The sequence below is a fragment of the Struthio camelus genome, unplaced genomic scaffold (genome assembly GCF_040807025.1).
Source record: "Struthio camelus isolate bStrCam1 unplaced genomic scaffold, bStrCam1.hap1 HAP1_SCAFFOLD_274, whole genome shotgun sequence".
In the NCBI taxonomy this organism is placed as follows: Eukaryota; Metazoa; Chordata; class Aves; order Struthioniformes; family Struthionidae; genus Struthio; species Struthio camelus.
The window spans coordinates 10,775-29,683 of record NW_027182640.1 but is presented as its reverse complement, the minus strand read 5'-3'; the positions used below and the strand labels follow the sequence as shown (position 1 = coordinate 29,683).

Genomic DNA, 18,909 nt, shown 5'->3' with positions numbered 1-18,909 from the left:
GGGGAGGGGGGACAGGGAGGGGGACGGAGATAGGGCCGGGGACGGGGACGGGGACAGGGATGGGGACAGGGATAGGGCTGGGGAGGGGACAGGGATGGGGACAGGGATGGGGATGGGGAGGGGGACAGGGATGGGGACAGGGATGGGGACGGGGATGGGGATGGGGACGGGGACCAGGGACCAGGGACCAGGCTGGGAGGGGGACAGGACGGGGAGGGGGACCGGGGCCGGGGAGGGGGCCGGGGATGGGGATGTGGTGGGGGACGGGGACCGGGGACGGGGAGGGGGCCGGGGGCGGGGATGGGGACAGGGAGGGGGACGGGGAGAGGGACGGGGATGGGAATGGGGCTGGGGAGGGGGCTGGGGAGGGGACAGGGACAGGGATGGGGACGGGGAGGGGGACAGGGCCAGGGCCGGGGGATGGGGAGTGGGATGGGGAGGGGGAGTGGGACGGGGAGGGGGCCAGGGATTGGGAGGGAGCCGGGGAGGGGAACGGGGACAGGGAGGGGGACGGGGACATGGATGGGGAAGGGGACGGGGAGGGGGCTGGGTAGGGGGACAGGGACAGGGCCGGGGATGGGGATGGGGAGGGGGACAGGGCCGGGGAGGGGGCCAGGGCCGGGGCAGGGGCACAGGCCTTGTGCAAGCACGGGGGGAGCGGCCCCCGGCACGGGGACGGGGAGAACGGCCCCCTCGCACGGGGACGGGGGAACGGCCCCCGGGGGCCGTGCCGCCCGGGGGGGCCCCGGCGCGAGCTGGCCCTCGTGCGTCGCACCACGGCGCGGGGGGCTCCGGCGGGGGGCCCGGCCCCGGCCCAGGCGCCGGCGGTGCGTGGCACGGTGGCACACGGCCGCCGCCTCCCCGCAGGAACGCGGAGCTGCTGGGGCCGGCGGTGGCGGCCCGGTGGCCCCCGGAGCTGCCGCCGCCGCCGGGAACGTCTCGGCCCTGCCGGCCCCGGCCTACAGCGCCTGGCTGCGGGGGCTGCCGCCGGGGCTGCGCGGCGCCCTGGGCCTCTCCGACTGCCGCCTCGAGGACGAGATGAGCCAGGTGAGGGCGCGGGACCCGGGCCGCCCGACGCCGGGGTGAGGGGCCCTGCGCGGGTCCCGACTCCCGGCCGGGGCTGAGCCGCCCCGACGCCGGGGTGAGGGGCCCTGCGCGGCTCCCGTCTCCCGGCCGGGGCTGAGCAGCCGCCCCCTCGGGCCGCCCCGACGCCGGGGTGAGGGGCCCTGCGCGGGTCCCGACTCCCGGCCGGGGCTGAGCTGCCCCGACACCGGGGTGAGGGGCCCTGCGCGGGTCCCGACTCCTGGCCGGGGCTGAGCAGCCGCCCCCTCGGGCCGCCCCGACGCCGGGGTGAGGGGCCCTGCGCGGCTCCCGTCTCCCGGCCGGGGCTGAGCATCCGCTCCCTCGGGCCGCCCCGACGCCAGGGTGAGGGGCCCTGCGCGGGTCCCGACTCCCGGCTGGGGCTGAGCCACCCTGATGCCGGGGTGAGGGGCCATGCACGGGTCCTGACTCCCGGCCGGGGCTGAGCCGCCCCCTCGGGCCGCCCCGACGCCGGGGTGAGGGGCCCTGCGCGGGTCCCGTCTCCCGGCCGGGGCTGAGCCACCCCTCGGGCCGCCCCGACGCCAGGGTGAGGGGCCCTGCGCGGGTCCCGTCTCCCGGCCGGGGCTGAGCCGCCCCCTCGGGCCGCCCTGATGCCGGGGTGAGGGGCCCTGCGCGGGTCCCGTCTCCCGGCCGGGGCTGAGCCACCCCCTCGGGCCGCCCCGACGCCGGGTGAGGGGCCCTGCGCGGCTCCCGTCTCCCGGCCGGGGCTGAGCCGCCGCCCCAGGCAGGGGCAGGGTGTCCCCACGCTGCCCCCCAGCTCTGCCCGTGACACCCCTCCTCCCCAGGGCGTGGAGGGCACCGGCCTGGCCTTCATTGTCTTCACGGAGACCATGACGCTGCTGCCCGCCTCCCCCCTGTGGTCGGTGCTCTTCTTTCTCATGCTGCTGAACCTGGGGCTGAGCACCATGCTGGGCACCGTGCAGGGCATCCTCACGCCGCTGCAGGACAGCTTCCCGGCCCTGCGCCGCCGCCGCGCGCTCTTCACCGGTGCGCGGGGACGGGACGGGGCTGCGGGAGCGGGATGGGGCCTCGGCAGCCGTGCACGGTGCTGCGGGAGCAGGTGGTGGCCGTGCACGGCGCTGCACGTCCAGCACGGCCCCTGCACGCGGCACTCACGCCGGCGCCCGGCGCCGTTCCCACAGGGCTGTGCTGCCTCGGCGGCTTCGCGCTGGGGCTGCTCTTTGTCCAGCGCTCCGGCAGCTACTTCGTGGCCATGTTCGACGACTACGCGGCCACGCTGCCGCTGCTGGCCGTGGTGGTCTGTGAGGCCGTGGCCGTGGCCTGGGTGTATGGGGCTGAGAGGTGAGCGCCTGGTGGTGCACGGTGGTGTGGCGTGTGCACGGTGTGGTGCGGTGCAGTGTGCGTGGCGCGGTGCGGTGCAGGGTGCACGGTGCGGCGGGTGTGCACGGTGTGGTGCGGTGCAGGGTGCGCAGTGCGGTGGGTGTGCACAGTGCAGTGCGGTGCAGGGTGCACGGTGCGGTGGGTGTGCACGGTGCGGTGCAGGGTGCACGGGGTGGTGGGTGTGCACAGCGCAGTGCGGTGCAGGGTGCACGGTGCGGTGGGTGTGCACGGTGCGGTGCAGGGTGCACGGTGCGGTGGGTGTGCACGGCGCGGTGCGGTGCAGGGTGTGCACTGCACAGGGTGTGCAGTGCAGCGTGAGGCGGCGTGGCGCAGGGTGTGCGGCGCGGTGCAGGGTGCGCAGTGCAGCGCGAGGCGGCGCAGCACAGGGTGCGCGGCACGGTGCGGCGGGTGTGCACGGCGCGATGCGGTGCAGGGTGCACAGTGCGGCGGGTGTGCACGGCGCGGCGCGGTGCAGGGTGCGCAGTGCAGCGCGAGGCGGCGCAGCACAGGGTGCACGGCGCGGTGCGGCGGGTGTGCATGGCGCGATGCGGTGCAGGGTGCACAGCGCGGCGGGGTGTGCACGGCGTGGCGCAGGGTGCGCAGTGCAGCGCGAGGCGGCGCGGCGCAGGGTGCACATGCGGCGCGGCGCAGGGTGCGCGGCGCGGTGCGGCCGTGGGCGCTGACGGCGGCCGTGCGCAGGTTCCTGGCGGACGTGGAGGCCATGCTGGGCCGGCCGCCCTGGCGCCTCTACGGCTTCCTGTGGCGCTACGGCAGCCCGGCCGCCGCGCTGGGCCTGCTGCTGGCCAGCCTGGGCCAGCTCTGCCTCAGCCGCCCCAGCTACCAGGCCTGGGACCGCGACACGGTGAGCGGCCGGCACCCGGGGCCCCGACCCCCCGGGACCCCCTGTGCCCCTCTGGGACCCCTGGGTGCCCCCCTTCCCCCTGGGACCCTCTGGGACCCCTGGGTGCCCCCGTGTCCCCCCAGGACCCCCCCGACCCCTGGGTGCCCCCGTGTCCCCCCAGGACCCCCCCCCAGACCCCTGGGTGCCCCCTTCCCCCTGGGACTGGGACCCCTTGGTGCCCCCCGTGTCCCCCCAGGACCCCCCCCCGGACCCCTGGGTGCCCCCCTTCCCCCTGGGGACCCTCTGGGACCCCTTGGTGCCCCCGTGTCCCCCCCCAGGACCCCCCCAGACCCCTGGGTGCCCCCCTTCCCCCTGGGACCCTCTGGGACCCTTGGTGCCCCCGTGTCCCCCAGGACCCCCCCCCGGACCCCCAGATGCTCCCCCTTCCCCCTGGGACCCCTTGGTGCCCCTGCATCCCCCTAGGACCCCCGGGTGCCCCCCTTCTCCCTCGGACCCTCTGGGACCCCCCAGGTGCCCCTGCATCCAAACCAGGACCCCTCAGATGCCCCAAGTCCCCCTGTGCCCCCTTGGGTGCCCCCCAGACCTCCCGGGTGCCCCGAGAGCGGCCCTGGCGCCTCCCCGGGGGGCCTGTGACGGCCCCCAGGGTCCCCCCAGCACCCCGGGGCGCCCCGGGCCGCTCCAGCCGCCTGAGGCCGCCCCGTCCCGCCGCAGGCGACGGCGACGCAGCGCCCGTACCCGCCCTGGGCCGTGGGGCTCATCGTGGGCCTCATGGCGGCGGCCGTGCTGCCCATCCCGCTGGTGCTGCTGCGCCAGGTGCTGCGCGAGCGGCGCCCCGGGCCCCCCCCCGCCGCCCCCCGGGCTCGGCCCCGCCGCCGCCGCCGCCGCCGAGGAGGAGGAGGAGGAGGAAGAGAGCCCGGCCGACTCGCCGCCCCCCGACAGCCACCTGCTGCCCCCCCTGTAGCCCCCCAGCGCCCGCTAGGGCCCCCCGGGGGCTCCGCCCCCGGGCGGGGCTGGGAGAGCAGGAAGGAGCCCCATTGGCCAGTGGCAACAGGGCCCGCTCCCTGATTGGCCAACCCCTGAGGCAGGACCATGCCCGCCTGGAGCTGGGAGAGCGGGAAAGAGCCCCATTGGTGGGTGGGAGGGCAGGGAGGAGCGCCATTGGAGGATGGGGGGACTGCTTCCTGATTGGCCAGCCCACTCCCCCTCCCCTGGGAGAGAGCCGCACCCGTTGGTGGAGCAGGACGGAGCCCTATTGGACGACAGCAAGACAGCCTTCCTGATTGGCCAGCGCATCCAAGACGCGGCAGCTGCCCATTGGAGGGCTGGGAGAGCAGGCGGGGCCCCGGCGGCAGCAGGGTGGGGCCGGGGGGGCGCCGTGGGGCAGGAGGAAGGGTCAGGCCCGGGCGGGACCAAAGCTGCAGCCCCCGAGCCGGCGGGGCCGGGCGGACGCAGGGTGCGGGGGGCCGCGGCAGGGCGGCCTGAGCCGGGGTCGGGCCGGGGTCGGGGTCAGGGTCGGGGTCGGGGTCAGATTGGGGTCCGGGTCGGGGTGGGGGTCAGGTCGGGGTCAGATTGGGGTCGGGGTCGGGGTGGGGGTCGGGTCGGGGTCGGGGTCAGATTGGGGTCGGGGTCGGGGTGGGGGTCAGGTCGGGGTGGGGGTCGGGTCGGGGTCGGGGTCAGATTGGGGTCGGGGTCGGGGTGGGGGTCAGGTCAGAGCTCTGCCCCCAATAAAGCTGCTGCACCAAGACCCCGCGTGGAGCCGCCTCTTGGGGGGGCGGGGCCTACATGGGGGGCGGGGCCGCCACGCCCGGGGGCGGGGCCGGGCGGAGGCCACGCCCGCACCGTCGGCCGCTTGAGGGTGGGCGCTGACGTCACTCTTCCCGGGCTCCGGCAGGTGGCTGCGCGCGCGCCGTACCGCGTGACCGTCCTCGCCCCCCCCCCCCGCCCCCCCACCGGGCCGGCCTCCCTCTGTCACGTGACCCGGGCGGGAGGGCGGGGCCCGCAGGCGCGCTGCCCGGCCGCGGCCGGTGTCACGTGACGCCGGCGCCCGGGACCACGTGGTGCGGGCGGCGATGGCGGCGGCGGCGGCGGCGCAGCGGGGCGGCGGCGGCGGCGGCGGCGGCGGCGGCGGCGGCGGCGGCGGGGGGGGCTCCGGCGACCGCGAGCCGGAGCCGCCCCCGGGGGGAGGCGGTGAGTGGGGGGGCGCGGGAGGGGCCGGGGCTCCCGGCTGCGGGGCGGCGCGGCCCCGGGGCCCCGTGTCGGGCCGAGGGGGCGGCGGGGGCTCCGGCCCGGCCCGCGCTGCTCTGCTCTGCCGGGTCGGGGCTCCCGGCCCCTGCCGTAAGCACCGCTCTCCGCAGGGGCCTCCTCGGACCAGATCCTGCGCACGGGCGTCATCCTGCTGCGGGGGTGAGTGCGGGCGCGCCGGGGGCCCCGGGGCCCGCCCGCCGCCCGCGCTCACCCCTCCGCCCGCAGGTTCATCCGCGACCGCGTCGAGCGCTGCGGGGACTCGCAGGCCGTGGCCCTGGGCCAGGCGGAGCTCGGCGGGCCGCAGTCCTGCAGCCCCGAGACGAAGCGCCTCGGCGAGTGCCTGCGCCGCATCGGCGACGAGCTCGACAGCAACGCGGAGCTGCAGAGGTGGGTGCGGGGCCGGGCCGGGCCGGGGGCCGCCCGCCCGCTCGCCTCGCCCCGCGCTCACCCGGCCCCCCCGCAGGATGATCGAGCAGGTGGGCTGCCACCCCCCGAAGGAGGTCTTCTTCCGCGTGGCCGCCGAGATGTTTGCCGACGGCACCTTCAACTGGGGCCGCGTCGTCGCTCTCTTCTATTTTGCCTGCAAGCTGGTGCTCAAGGTGGGGCCCCCGGCACCCCGGGCCTCGCGGCCCCCCGGCCCGCTGCCCCCTGACCCTGCCCTCCCCGCAGGCTCTCTGCACCAAGGTCCCCGAGCTGGTTCGCACCATCCTCAACTGGACCATGGAGTATCTCCGCGACCACGTCCTGGCCTGGATCCAAGCGCAGGGAGGATGGGTGAGTCCCCTTGGGCCTGGGGCGCCCTGCAAGCGTGGGTGGGAGAGACCCTTCCCTGCCCCCCAGCTGGGGGGTGGGTCGTGCCTCCCCAGCCCCCTCGGCTACGCCCCCGTTTTAGCTAGCGTGGCTCTTAAACAAGCCCCTCAGCGGGGAAGGGTGGGTCTGAGCCCTGCCAAGCGCCTCTTTTCCGGCACATAGAGGTGTTTCGCAGCAGCTCCTGTGGTGCCTGGAGGGGGCTGGGGGGACCTGGGGGCTGGGGGGACCTGGGCTCTGGCTGATTCTCCCCCCCCCCCAGGAAGGACTGCTCTCCTACTTCGGCACCCCGACCTGGCAGACCATCACCATCTTTGCTGCTGGTGTGCTCACGGCCTCGCTCACCATCTGGAAGATGTCGTAGAGCTGGGGGGGCCGCGGCCCCCTCACAGGACTGGCCCCTGCCGGCAGGGACGGTGCTGCCCCCCTCCAGCCCCGCGGGGCTCTGTGCCTTCGAGGAGGGGGGTGTTTTTAATGAACTGGACTTTGTTAGGACTCACCCAACTCGGGGGCTGAACGGGGGCCTGTCCCCTCCCCTAGGGGAGCGGTGACCCCCCCCCCCCCCCGACAGATGGACTTGCTGGGACCACGGACGGCATTGCCTGGGACCCCAGATCTGGGATGGGAGCAGGGGAACACGGCTTCACCCCCTGCCCCAGTCCTGGCATTGGGATCGCCAGTCCCTGGGGGTGGCCGGCTCGAGCCGGAGCCCCCGGCCTGGACTCCCGGGGCTGCGGTGCTGTGGGGGGCGGTGATCTTGCCCCCCCCATGCGGGGGCCCTGTGCCCCCAAACCCGGGGCTGTTAGGGGGTGGGCTGCCGGTTAGGTATTTATTGGGGGCTTGTGGCTCCTGGAAAGACCCCCTGGGTGCAAGAGCCCTGCACCTGCCCCCGGGGGGGGGGGGGGGCTCTCAGGGCTGAGGCCAGGACCCCTGTTTACACCCCCCGTCTGGGGGGGCCCTGCTTTGCAATCAGTGTCCCCAAGGTGCTGCTCAGAGCTGGGGCAGTGCCCCCCCCTCCCCCGTGGCACTCGGGAGGGGGGTGATGTCATGGAGCAGTGATGCCAGGACGCGATGATGTCATGGGGAGGTCCCCCTTCCCACCCGGGCTGGGGAGCCCAGGTGTCCCAGCCCCCCCCCCTCCCGGTTTTTTTCCTTTTGTAACTTCTTTTGTATCTCGGGTTTTTGATGTCTGGAAATAAAGGGGAAACGGGCCGGGTCGTGTGTTGTGTTGGGCGTGGGTGGGGGTCGCGCCCCCCCCCAAACCCCGGCCCTCGGGGCGCCTGGGGGAGTGTCGCCGCCCGGCTCCACCCCTGCTGCCGGCGAGCCCAGGCGTCCGGGACCGGCGAGCCCAGGCGTCCGGGACCGGCTCCCAGCGCAGCCGCGGGCCCCGGGCCCGGATGGAGGGGCAGGGAGCGGGGGGCGTCCTGGAGGCTGCGGGGGGGGCAGGTACCGGGGGGGGGGGGGCCAGAACCGGCCACTTTCGCTTTCGTTTCACTTCCGCGGTTCTGCCGGGGGGGGCGCCCCGGACGCCGGGGTCCCTCCTCCGCGGCTCGGGGGGGGGGGGCGCCCCGGACGCCGGGGTCCCTCCTCCGCGGCTCGGGGGGGGGAAGCACCCCGGACGCCGGGGTCCCTCCTCCGCGGCTCGGGGGGGGGAAGCACCCCGGACGCCGGGGTCCCTCCTCCGCGGCTCGGGGGGGGGGCACCCCGGACGCCGGGGTCCCTCCTCCGCGGCTCGGGGGGGGGAAGCACCCCGGACGCCGGGGTCCCTCCTCCGCGGCTCGGTGGGGGGGGGGCACCTCGGACGCCGAGGTCCCTCCTCCGCGGCTCGGGGGGGGGGCACCTCGGACGCCGGGGTCCCTCCTCCGCGGCTCGGTGGGGGGGAAGCACCCCGGACGCCGGGGTCCCTCCTCCGCGGCTCGGGGGGGGGCACCCTGGACGCCGGGGTCCCTCGTCTGCGGCTCGGGTGCTCTGCGGGGGGCTCTGGTGCCCGGGCCCTGCTCCCTCCCCCTTTTTGTCCCCCCAGGAGCCGAGAGCGTCTCCAGTGTCACGCAGATCGGGGCCACCCTGGTGCAGGGGTGAGTGGGGATCGGGGCCCCCCGCCCCAGGGGGCGAGTGGGGAGCGGGGCCCCCTCGACCCTTTGCCGCCGCCCGCAGGTTCATCCGCTCCCATGCCGAGAGCATCTCCAGCATCGTGCGGATCGGGGCCGCCCTGCTGCGGGGGTGAGTGGGGATCGGGGCCCCCCTGCTGCGGGGGCAGCGGGGACGGGCCCCCCTCGACCGTTCGCTGCCGCCCGCAGGTTCATCCGCTCCCTGCTGCAGGGGGCCCCGGGGCCGCCCCGGCCGGTGCCGCCGGCGGAGCTGGGGGAGGCGGAGGAGGCTGCGGACGCCGCGGACGGGCCGGTCGTGGCCTCGCTGCGGGAGGCCGCGCTCCGCGTCTGGGCCCGCCTGAGCCGGGACCCCGAGTTGGACAGGTGAGAGCTGGGCGCCCCGGCCGCCCCCGGCCACCCCCGGCCGCCCTGACCCCTCTCGTGCCCCCCAGCCTGGTGGGGGCCCTGGCCGGGCGCCCAGCCCTGCCCGCCCTGGCCGAGGTCTCGGAGCAGCTTTTCCAGAGCGGCGTCAACTGGGGCCGCGTCGTCGTCTTCTTCTACTTCACCTACCGGGTCGTGCTGCAGGTGGGAGCGGGCGCCGCGGTCCGGGGGGGCGAGCGGGGCCCCGGGCGCCCGGTGTGGTGCGACCCTGGACGCCGGCTGCCCGCAGGCGCTGGACCGCTCCGACCCGCTCCAGACGGTGCTCGACTGGGCCGTGGCCTTCCTGGAGCAGCGCCTGGCGGCCTGGGTGCAGCGCCAGGGCGGCTGGGTGAGTGGGGCGACCGGGCCGGGGCCGCCGCGCCGGGGCCGCCCTGCGCTCACCCCCCGTCTCCCCGCAGGGCTCCTTCCTCGGCTACAGCCCCCCGGAGTAGAGGCAGCTCCCGCGTGCGGGGGTCTGGGGAGCCCTGAGAAATAAAAGAGACGGAGAAGCTGCGTGAAGGGTCTCTGTGGGGGCACGGGGCGCCTGCGTCGCCAAGGACACCCCCGAGCCCGGCAGAGCCCCCCCCCCGGCAGCCTCCCGACTCAGCAGCTTTCCCCGGCCGAGTTCCTCTTTCGGGGCCCTGGAGCTGAATCAGCCCCTCCGGGCCCCCCCCCGTTCATTGAACCCTGCTCTGGGGTTCACCAGCGGTCACAGCCCCCCGGCCCCCCCAGCCTGGCTGCAGCTTTTACCTGCCCCAACCTGGGCTGGGCTGTTTGTGTGGCTGAAGCAGAGCCTGGGACCCCCCCCAGCGCTGGGCTGCACTGGGACCCCCCCAGCTTGTACTGGGCTGTACTGGGACTCCCTGGGTTGTACTGGGCTGTACTGGGACTCCCTGGGTTGTACTGGGCTGCACCGGGACCCCCTGGGCTGCACCCACCCCCAAGCACCGGGCTGCACTGGGACCCCCCTGGGTTGTACTGGGCTGCACTGGGACCCCCTGTGCTGCACCAGGACCCCCCCCCAGCGCCGGGCTGCACTGGGACCCCCCTGTGCTGCACCCCCCCCCCCCAAGCGCTGGGCTGCACTGGGACCCCCTGTGCTGCACCGGGACCCCCCCCCAGCGCTGGGCTGCACTGGGACCCCCCTGTGCTGCACCGGGACCCCCCCAGCACCGGGCTGCACTGGGACCCCCCCAGCGCCGGGCTGCACTGGGACCCCCTGTGCTGCACTGGGACCCCCCCAGCGCCGGGCTGCACTGGGACCCCCCTGTGCTGCATCCCCCCCCCCAGCGCCGGGCTGCACCGGGACCCCCTGTGCTGCACTGGGACCCCCCCAGTGCCGGGCTGCACTGGGACCCCCCTGTGCTGCATCCCCCCTCCCAGGGCTGGGCTGCACTGAGACCCCCCCTGTGCTGCACCGGGACCCCCCCAGCGCCGGGCTGCACTGGGACCCCCCCTGTGCTGCACCATCCCCCCCTCCCAGCGCTGGGCTGCACTGGGACCCCCCTGTGCTGCACCATCCCCCCCTCCCAGCGCTGGGCTGCACTGGGACCCCCCTGTGCTGCACCATCCCCCCCTCCCAGCGCTGGGCTGCACTGGGACCCCCCCTGTGCTGCACCATCCCCCCCTCCCAGCGCTGGGCTGCACTGGGACCCCCCCTGTGCTGCACCGGGACCCCCCCAGCGCCGGGCTGCACTGGGACCCCCCCTGTGCTGCACCATCCCCCCCTCCCAGCGCTGGGCTGCACTGGGACCCCCCTGTGCTGCACCATCCCCCCCCCCCCCCAAGCGCCGGGCTGCACCGGGACCCCCCGGCCCCGGTCCAAGCGCGGAGCCCCCCCCCGCACCCCCCCGGCGCCCAGTCATGCTGACTCGGCCGCGTGACAAACAGGGGCAAAGGACAAGGCTGCCCCGCCCGGACGCCTGGGCCCCTGCCTGGCTGGGGGAGGGCAAGGCGCCCGGACGCCTGGGCCCTTTTCCCCGCCCACGGCGGCCGGGTAGAAAAGCGCCCGCGGGGCTTTGTGCCCGCAGAGCCGCGTTCTTGCTTCAACAGTGCTTGAACGGAACCGGCTCCGCTGCGGCCCCGACCCGACCCGACCCGACCCGACCCGCTCCGACCCGACCCGCTCGGCTCCGACCCGACCCGACCCGTCCGCTCCGCTCCGCTCGGCTCCGCCCGGCCCGGCCCGGCCCGACCCGCCGCCATGGACTCCCAGGTGCGCCAGAACTACCACCGCGACTGCGAGGCCGCCGTCAACCGCATGGCCAACATGGAGCTGCACGCCTCCTACGTCTACCTGAGCATGGTGAGGCCCGGGGGCCCAGGCGTCCGGGGGCCCAGGCGTCCGGGGCCGCTGCCGCCCCCTGCCCTGGGCAGGGCGGGGCTGGGTGCTGCGAGGACGAGATAAGGGGGGGGCTGGGGAGGGGTCCCGCGTTGGGGGGGGTGTGGGGCTGGGGAGGGGTCCCGGGGGGGTGTGGGGCTGGGGAGGGGTCCCGCTTTGGGGGGGGTGTGGGGCTGGGGAGGGGTCCCGCGTTGAGGGGGGTGTGGGGCTGGGGAGGGGTCCCGGGTGGGGGGGGGCTGGGGAGGGGTCCCGCGTTGGGGGGGGTGTGGGGCTGGGGAGGGGTCCCGGGTGGGGGGGGGCTGGGGAGGGGTCCCGCGTTGAGGGGGGTGTGGGGCTGGGGAGGGGTCCCGGGTGGGGGGGGGCTGGGGAGGGGTCCCGCGTTGAGGGGGGTGTGGGGCTGGGGAGGGGTCCCGCGTTGGGGGGGGGGTGGGGCTGGGGAGGGGTCCCGCGTTGGGGGGGTGTGGGGCTGGGGAGGGGTCCCGGGGAGGGAGGGCTGGGGAGGAGTCCCGCGTTGGGGGGGGTGTGGGGCTGGGGAGGGGTCCTGGGGGGGCTGGGAGGGGTCCCGGGTGGGGGGGGGCTGGGGAGGAGTCCCGTGTTGGGGGGGGTGTGGGGCTGGGGAGGGGTCCCGGGGGTATGGGGCTGGGGAGGGGTCCCACGTTAGGGGGTGTGGGGCTGGGGAGGGGTCCCGGGTGGGGGGGGGGGGCTGGGGTCCCGGGGCAGGCGGTGCGGGCCCAGCCCCCTGCCCCCTGCCCCGACACCGCCCCCCCCCCCCCCCCGCAGTCCTCCTACTTCGAGCGGGACGACGTGGCGCTGCCCCGCGTGGCCCGGTTCTTCCTGGCGCAGTCGCACGAGGAGCGGGAGCACGGCGAGAAGCTGCTGCGCTTCCAGACCCGCCGCGGCGGGCGCGTGCTGCTGCAGGACGTCAAGGTGGGCGCCGGGCCGGGGGCGCGGGGCGCGGGGCGGTCGGCTGCCTGGGGCCGCCCTGACGCCCTCCTGGCCGCAGAAGCCGGAGCGCGACGCCTGGGGCTCGGCCCTGGAGGCGGTGGAGGCGGCCCTGCAGCTGGAGAAGTCGGTGAACCAGGCGCTGCTGGACCTGCACCGCCTGGCCACGGAGAAGGGCGACCCGCACGTGAGTGAGCCCGGCCCCCTCCCCGCTGTGGGGTCCCCTTCCCTTCCGTGGGGGTCCCTGTCCCCGGCACCACCCTGTTACCCCCTTGCTCTATCAGGGGCTCCTTATCATGTTGTGTGTGTGGGGGGGTCCTTGTTCCCATCGTGGGGGTCCCCTTCCCATTGTGGGGGTCCCTGTCGTAGGGTCCCTTACGCATCATCGCATCCCCGTCCCCTTCTCTGGGGGTCCCCGTCCCGTCCCCGTCCCGTCGTGAGCTCCTTATCGCATCATGGTGTTCCTTCCCCTTTCATGGGGGTCCCTGCCCCGTGGGGGGGGGGGTCTCTTCCCCGTCGTGGGGGCCCCTCTGGCAGCTGCCGGGGACACCCAGCCTGCTCCCCGCCCCGCCGGCACCCTGTCTCGCTGACACCCCCCGGTGTCCTGCAGCTCTGCGACTTCCTCGAGTCCCACTACCTGGACGAGCAGGTCAAGGCCATCAAGGCGCTGGGAGACCACGCCACCAACCTGCGGCGCCTGGCAGTGGGCGCCGGGGGGCCGGCGGGAGCCGCGGGGGGGCTCGGCGAGTACCTCTTCGACCGCCTGAGCCTGGAGGAGCGCAGCTGAGCTCCGGCCCCCCCCGGACCCTGCAACCCCTGCCCCGTCCAAGGGGGCCAGCCTGTCGGGGCATCCGCCCCGGCACGACGCCAATAAAGGGTCCGTCCTGCCCCAGCCCTCTGCCTCTGGCTGCCGTGGTGGGGGGCGAGGGGGTGGGGGGCACGACGGGGGGCAGCACCCCACCACCCTGCATCGGGCCCCTCGCTGCTCCCGGGGGGGGGGAGCTCCAGGGGAGCCGAATCCCCCCCACCCCGCACTGGCCTCAGGGCCGGAGGGGTCTGGGGGGGTGGGGGGGGTGTCAGGGGATGGTGGGGGAGGAGGTGGGGGGCTGGTGGGAGGGGTGTCAGGGCTGTCGAGGGGTGGTGGGTGGGGCAGCGGGGGCGGTGGGGAGGGGTGTTGGGTGTCGGGGGGGCAGTGGGGTGTCGGGGTATCAGTGGTGGGGAGGGGTGTTGGGTGTTGGGGGGGCAGTGGGGTGTCGGGGTATCAGTGGTGGGGAGGGGTGTCGGGGTATCGGGGGCGGTGGGGAGGGGTGTTGGGGGGGCAGTGGGGTGTCGGGGTATCGGGGGCGGTGGGGAGGGGTGTTGGGGGGGGGGCAGTGCCCCGGCCCAGCGCAGTGACTCAGCACCCGCAACCCTGACACAGCAAAAATGCGCGGGGGGGGGGGGGGGCTGAGGGATCACGGGGGGCGCATGCGCCCTGTCTCGGCGCAGCCCCGCCCCTTGGCGTGCAGCGCATGCGCGGTGCCCGGGAGGAGCATGGCGGCGGCGGCGGGGGAGGCCCCTGCCCGGGGCGAGGGGCGATGTGAGCCAGCCGTTGGCGCAGGCCGGGGCCTGCGCGGGGGCCTCTCCCGGCGGGAGCGGGAGCGGGAGCGGCTGCTGCCTCCTCCCGCCGCGGGGCCCTCGCCGAGACCCCCGGCCCCGCCGCAGCCGCGCATGCGCAAGTGTCCACAGTGCGCACTGCTGCCCTCGCCTGTCGAGGATGCAGTATTGCAGGCAGCGGCATGCGCATGCGCGCTGGGTTCCGCCGAGTTCACCGCTGCCCTCCCGTGCCGACAACGCGGTACTGCACCTAGCGGGAGTGCGCCTGCGCGGCCGTTCCGCCGTGCTCACTGCTGCCCCCGGCTGTCAAGAAGGAAGTATTGCGCCAAGGGGCCGCGCGCTTGCGCACTCGGTTTCGCTGTGCTCACTGCTGCCCTCGCGTGCGGAGAAGGCAGTACTGCACTAAGCGGTAGCGCGCACGCGCAGTTTCCCCGCAGTGATCACCGCTGCCCTCGAGTGTCGAAGCGGCAGCACTGCACCACGCAGAGGCGCGCATGCGTAGTCTTTCCACATGCTCCCCGCTGCCCTCGCGTGTCAGACACGCAGTGATGCACTCAGTGGGGGTGCACGTGCGCACTAGGCTTAACCGTGCTCCTGCTGCCCTCCAGTGCCGACGTAGCAGTTCTGCAGGCGGAGGGTGCGCGCATGCGCAGTTGTTCCAGATCGCTCCCTGCTGCCCGCGGTGTGGACAGGTCAGTCCTGCCCCGGTGAGGCGCCCGCATGCGCACTGGGGGCCCCTGTGCTCCCTGCTGCCCTCCGGTGTCCACAGCCCAGGACTGCGGCCGCCCCCGCCCTCGCCGGCCTGCAGTCAGTCATAGCTGGGGGAATAATTATGGGCCTTGGACTAGGGGGTAGTCCTAGGAGGGCTGTGCAGTTGCCTGGCCTCTTGGCAGGTGCTGAAGTGTGGTCTGGCGGTCGAAGGAGCGGTGTCACGGCTGGGAGCTCTGCGGAGATCTGCGGCTGGCCGTGGAGGACGAGCTCTGACTTGCAGCGTGGACGCAGCTAAGTCCTGGGGCTGCACTGTGTGTGTGCAGGGCTGGGAGGTGGAAGGCGGTTGTCCCCTGGTGCTTACTGCTGTCACTGGCTGTGGATGTTTGCCCATGGAGCTGAGGAGCCCAAAAATATTAATTGTCGGTGATGGAGATGAGTTAGCGCTTGCAATGTTTCAGGTGGGTTCAGTGGACGTGCAGCTTAGTGCAATCCCGTGGAGCGAGTCTTGCACATGCTGACGGTGGCTAAAACCAAGCCTGTAAACAGCAACTGCAACATGATTCTGGTGCGTGTCTTCCTGTTCTGCTGCCCTTCTAAATGAAGGGTAAACTTCTTAAGCTGTAGGCAAAAATTCTTTGGCTTCTCTTTACTGTTCTCACGCTTACGTGTGCTCTGGTGTTTCTTGCTTAAAACTGAGGGTTTGGCATTTTAAGGTTTATTGTTTAGTTTGTTGTTCAGGGTCTGTCAGTCGGGGTTATGGTTTATTACTTTATGTTGTGGGGCTCAGTCTTTATCGGTCAGCATTTACAGTTTGCTCACTTAGGGATCAGGGTGCAGGATCTAAAATCCAACCTCATCCGTAAATTTTAAAATCTTGGCAACCGCTTGGGTTCCAAGATTTGCAGTTTGTCACTTAGGGTTCAGGGCTTACGCCTTACTGATAAATGACAAGGGCTGAATCCTTAGGTAATAAACTGAAAGCCCTGAAGCCTGAGCAGCAGGCTGCAAACCCTCCTTTGGGGTTCCTAACCTTCCCCTGCACCCAGCGTTCAGCTCTGTGCACTGACCTGAGGTCTGGATTGGTACGGCGCAGGCCCATCGCACTGAGAGCGGCGATGTGATGAGGTGAGAGCTGTGAAAGTGTCTTGCAGGGCTCTAGTCTGGGGTAGGGCAGAAGTGATCAGACGGGCAGGATCAGAGATCAAAGATCCTCTCCCCTGTCAGAGCTGAATCCTATCCCTGAAGGGAAAAGCCGAGGGGGGGGGCTGTCGGCCACTCAGACACCTGCCGCGTCAAGGGCAGCAGCAGGAGCTGAGCCTTCCTCACGGACCGACGAACGCTGGTGCGGTGACGACTCTTCAGGTGTCACAGGGTAAGGAGAAGCATGCTGGCACCGAGCTCCATGGCAGACTCCCTCCCAGGTGTTTCTGTGCAGTAAAACAATAAACAGTTGCTTTATTCTTTGCACACGTATCTGTGGTTCCTGCTGTCGCTTTGGCTAAAAACGATGCCCGGGGAGGAGGCTGCACGTTGCGTCTGGGGTTGGGAGCTGGTCCCCAAGTCCCTTGTACTTTGGAGTCCTTGCGGTTCCCAAGGAACCCAGTGCTGTTCACAGGGCTACGGGGAATTTCCCTTGCGTTGCCTGGACCCTCGGGGCTCTTGGTGGTGTTTCCCATCACCCTGGGGGCAGCCAGGGCCCCCCAGGGCTGTGTGAGGTCCCCAGACTGCTCCTGGGTTTTCTCTCAGCACCCTGTGATGTCCCTCCCGTGGCTGGGGCTGGGGCCTGTGTGCCTGGTGCTGGGAGACGGAGTTTCTGTGGGGACGGGGAGCCTGCAGGCACCTTCCCGTCAGGCACATTGAGCCCTCTGACGTGCCTTCTGGCCTCTTCAGTGTGCACTAAGGCCCTTCACTTGAATTTTGGTTTGCCCTCTGATGCCCTCAGGACCCCTCAATTCACGTTTTGTGGTGCCCCCAACCCTCTGCGTGCCTTTTGGTGTGCCCTGGGGCCCTGTGTTTGTTTTGCTGCACGCCACAAAGGTCTCTGCTGAGCTTTCTCCCCTGTCCAGGAGCTTTCTGGGTGCTTTTTGGTGTGCCCCAGGGCCCTGCCTTTGCCTTTTGGTGCCCCCAGAGTCACTCTGTTTGCTCATCGCCTGATAATTGTCTTTTTTAATTTTTGTTGAGCCCGAGCTCTCCCTTTTTTCCTCTCGTCCCCTGAGTACTCCCTTTTCCTCTCTGTACCCCCAGGGCTCTCCCTTGAGCTTTCAGCCAGCACCTGAGGCGCTGGGGTGCCTCTGCTGCCCTGGCAGCCCAGCTGTGCCTGATGGGGCTGAGGGCAATTCCCTGCCCCTGGTTCCGGAGGGGCTGCAGCTGTGGGCCCGGGGGCTGGAACAAGCCCCAGGTGGGGCTGGGGGCACCGATGGCCGCGGCAGGCACGCGCCGGGGCTGGGGCCGCAGTCGGGAGGAAGCTCGCGCAGGGGCCGGTCTGGGACAACGGAGCCGCCGCTGAGCACCGCCCGCCGGGACCGGCGCTGCGGCCGCACCGCGGGGGAGGTGAGCGGGGCCGGGGGGGGGGTCCGCGCTCGGGGGTCCCGGCGGACGGGAGCGTCCTGGGCAACGCGGCACAACCGGGGCGCCCCGGGCCGGGGGAAACCGCACCGGGGCGGTGGGGACGAGCGGAGCACCGGGGCCGGGGAGGTGGTGAGGACGGGGGGGCGCCGGGGCTGGGGGGGGAGGACGGGGCGGGGGGGCTGCACCGGGGCTGGGGGTTTACTGCGCGGCCGGGGTAGCGCGGAGGGTCCTGGATCAGAGCGGGACCGTGCCGGGGGGGGGGGAAGGGTCCCAGGGGAGCCCGGGGGAGGGTCGCGGTGAGGGCGGGGGCAGAGTCGGGCCTGGGCCGGAGCCGGTCGCGGCGGCGTCGGGGGAGCCCCGGGCCGGTGACGGGGATCGCGGCGGCTTCCGGTTCTCGGGCGGGGCTGGGGGAGGGGGTGTTGGGGCGTAACGGAATCGCCACAGGGTCAAACTTCACCTAGCGCAGCCGCCCGCGGCCTGCCGGGAGCAGTAGTCTTCCGGCACGGGGCTTCCGGGCGGCGGCCATGCTGCTTCGCGCGGCCTGCCGGGAGCAGTAGTCTTCCGGCACGGGGCTTCCGGGCGGCGGCCATGCTGCTTCGCGCGGCCTGCCGGGAGCAGTAGTCTTCCGGCACGGGGCTTCCGGGCGGCGGCCATGCTGCTTCGCGCGGCCTGCCGGGAGCAGTAGTCTTCCGGCACGGGGCTTCCGGGCGGCGGCCATGTTGTTCTGCGCGGCCTGCCGGGAGCAGTAGTCTTCCGGCACGAGGCTTCCGGGCGGCGGCCATGTTGTTCTGCGCGGCCTGCCGGGAGCAGTAGTCTTCCGGCACGGGGCTTCGGGCGGCGGCCATGCTGCTTCGCGCGGCCTGCCGGGAGCAGTAGTCTTCCGGCACGGGGCTTCGGGCGGCGGCCATGCTGCTTCGCGCGGCCTGCCGGGAGCAGTAGTCTTCCGGCACGGGGCTTCCGGGCGGCGGCCATGCTGCTTCGCGCGGCCTCCGGGAGCAGTAGTCTTCCGGCACGAGGCTTCCGGGCGGCCATGCTGCTTCTCTCAGCATGCTGGGAGGTGTTGCTTTCCCATGCTGGAGTACTGGGAGACCTTTTTGTGCCTATTGAGAGCGACAGGTGCAGTTGTCTGTCGACAGCAGTCCCACCAGGTGGCCACGTTGTGGTCAGTGGCAGGCCAGGAGCTGTACTTCCAGGTGCCTGTGCTCTCTCAGCTGTGCAGCAGTGGCCCGGTGTGTCTGTTCCTTACTGAACGTGTCCGCTCACAGGAGAGTCCCCATACATCATCATGGACACTGGAGTTTCCTTGTATTTCCCTGGTACAGGGCAGAAAGTGTTTTCCATCTCTGATGTGACCAGGCAGGTGGTCCCCAAGGGGCTGGGGCTGTCCCTGTTGGCAATGGGGAGGGCAGAGAGCGTGTGAAGGGCTGCGGGGGCTCCTGGCAGTCATGGCTTTGCTCAGGCTTGGTACCAGTTAAGCAGGACCTGAGGAGTGGCAGTGCTGGGAGGCGATGGCACAGAGCTATCCTGTTTTGCAGCATGAGGGAAAGTGGAGCATGAGGCGCCAGGGCTCGTGGCGGGCGGGGGCAAGCTCGGTGAGGCCCGCGCCGACGCGCCAGGGCCCGGGGCGGGCAGGGGGGAGCCCGCCGAGCCCGCCGCGGGCCACGGCGAGCTCGGCGAGGCCCGCGCCGACGCGCCAGGGCCCGGGGCGGGCGGGGGCGAGCCCGCCGAGCCCGCCGCGGGCCACGGCGAGCTCGGCGAGGCCCGCGCCGACGCGCCAGGGCCCGGGGCGGGCGGGGGCGAGCCCGCCGAGCCCGCCGCGGGCCACGGCGAGCTCGGCGAGGCCCGCGCCGACGCGCCAGGGCCCGGGGCGGGCGGGGGCGAGCCCGCCG

The 18,909-nt window shown here is 73.3% G+C and overlaps 4 protein-coding genes and 2 long non-coding RNA genes across 10 annotated transcripts; 5 read left to right on the top strand and 1 right to left on the bottom strand.

Annotated features, from left to right (window-relative positions):
• Positions 1-867: 867 nt before the first annotated feature.
• Positions 868-4,615, top strand: LOC138065045 (sodium-dependent neutral amino acid transporter B(0)AT2-like; the record flags this gene model as incomplete). The annotated part of the gene is made up of 5 exons (XM_068929280.1): positions 868-1,047; positions 1,887-2,088; positions 2,244-2,403; positions 3,142-3,304; positions 4,016-4,615. Coding segments are annotated over 5 exons (1,059 nt in total), but the record flags the coding sequence as incomplete, so codon positions are not given.
• Positions 4,616-5,445: 830 nt separating this feature from the next.
• On the top strand, positions 5,446-7,567 carry LOC138065050 (apoptosis regulator BAX-like). Of its 2 annotated transcripts, none has more exons than XM_068929286.1 (6): positions 5,446-5,491; positions 5,659-5,707; positions 5,774-5,935; positions 6,012-6,147; positions 6,218-6,322; positions 6,618-7,567. In XM_068929286.1, the coding sequence occupies exons 4-6, from the start codon at positions 6,013-6,015 to the stop codon at positions 6,717-6,719; spliced, it is 342 nt and encodes a 113-aa protein (XP_068785387.1). In that variant the 5' UTR covers positions 5,446-5,491; positions 5,659-5,707; positions 5,774-5,935; position 6,012; the 3' UTR covers positions 6,720-7,567. The 2 variants fall into 2 exon arrangements, 1 of the variants encoding a protein (XP_068785387.1); XR_011138216.1 differs by lacking the exon at positions 5,446-5,491 and having other exon boundaries at positions 5,665-5,707; positions 6,618-7,240; positions 7,484-7,567.
• A 47-nt stretch (positions 7,568-7,614) lies between these two features.
• LOC138065049 (apoptosis regulator BAX-like) lies at positions 7,615-9,375 on the top strand. 4 transcript variants are annotated; one of them, XM_068929282.1, is made up of 7 exons: positions 7,649-7,801; positions 8,379-8,430; positions 8,510-8,575; positions 8,653-8,826; positions 8,895-9,027; positions 9,113-9,211; positions 9,282-9,375. In XM_068929282.1, exons 1-7 carry the CDS (start codon positions 7,753-7,755, stop codon positions 9,312-9,314), a joined length of 606 nt encoding a protein of 201 aa, XP_068785383.1. In that variant the 5' UTR covers positions 7,649-7,752; the 3' UTR covers positions 9,315-9,375. The 4 variants fall into 4 exon arrangements, with proteins under 4 accessions (XP_068785385.1, XP_068785384.1, XP_068785386.1 ...); XM_068929284.1 differs by lacking the exon at positions 8,895-9,027 and having other exon boundaries at positions 7,615-7,801; XM_068929283.1 differs by lacking the exon at positions 8,895-9,027 and having other exon boundaries at positions 7,615-7,801; positions 9,028-9,211.
• A 1,355-nt stretch (positions 9,376-10,730) lies between these two features.
• On the top strand, positions 10,731-13,037 carry LOC138065048 (ferritin heavy chain A-like). The gene is made up of 4 exons (XM_068929281.1): positions 10,731-11,167; positions 11,984-12,130; positions 12,207-12,332; positions 12,756-13,037. The coding sequence occupies exons 1-4, from the start codon at positions 11,066-11,068 to the stop codon at positions 12,930-12,932; spliced, it is 552 nt and encodes a 183-aa protein (XP_068785382.1). The 5' UTR covers positions 10,731-11,065; the 3' UTR covers positions 12,933-13,037.
• A 388-nt stretch (positions 13,038-13,425) lies between these two features.
• Positions 13,426-15,925, top strand: LOC138065046 (uncharacterized). Its single transcript, XR_011138214.1, has 2 exons — positions 13,426-14,433; positions 14,635-15,925. It is a non-coding gene; the product is annotated as an uncharacterized lncRNA (long non-coding RNA).
• LOC138065047 (uncharacterized) lies at positions 15,201-17,411 on the bottom strand. Its single transcript, XR_011138215.1, has 2 exons — positions 16,725-17,411; positions 15,201-15,879 (listed from the first exon to the last, which is right to left on the bottom strand). It is a non-coding gene; the product is annotated as an uncharacterized lncRNA (long non-coding RNA).
• Between the last annotated feature and the right edge of the window lie 1,498 nt (positions 17,412-18,909).

Excerpts from the sequence above, each read along its gene's own strand:
- LOC138065048 (XM_068929281.1), top strand. The coding sequence starts at position 11,066 with ATGGACTCCCAGGTGCGCCAGAACTACCACCGCGACTGCGAGGCCGCC. Across the intron at positions 11,168-11,983 it reads CCTACGTCTACCTGAGCATG|TCCTCCTACTTCGAGCGGGA; the intron begins GTGAGGCCCGGG and ends CCCCCCCCGCAG. Across the intron at positions 12,131-12,206 it reads TGCTGCTGCAGGACGTCAAG|AAGCCGGAGCGCGACGCCTG; the intron begins GTGGGCGCCGGG and ends TCCTGGCCGCAG.
- LOC138065049 (XM_068929282.1), top strand. The coding sequence starts at position 7,753 with ATGGAGGGGCAGGGAGCGGGGGGCGTCCTGGAGGCTGCGGGGGGGGCA. Across the intron at positions 8,827-8,894 it reads CGGGACCCCGAGTTGGACAG|CCTGGTGGGGGCCCTGGCCG; the intron begins GTGAGAGCTGGG and ends CGTGCCCCCCAG. Across the intron at positions 9,212-9,281 it reads TGCAGCGCCAGGGCGGCTGG|GGCTCCTTCCTCGGCTACAG; the intron begins GTGAGTGGGGCG and ends GTCTCCCCGCAG.
- LOC138065050 (XM_068929286.1), top strand. The coding sequence starts at position 6,013 with ATGATCGAGCAGGTGGGCTGCCACCCCCCGAAGGAGGTCTTCTTCCGC. Across the intron at positions 6,148-6,217 it reads CCTGCAAGCTGGTGCTCAAG|GCTCTCTGCACCAAGGTCCC; the intron begins GTGGGGCCCCCG and ends CCCTCCCCGCAG. Across the intron at positions 6,323-6,617 it reads TCCAAGCGCAGGGAGGATGG|GAAGGACTGCTCTCCTACTT; the intron begins GTGAGTCCCCTT and ends CCCCCCCCCCAG.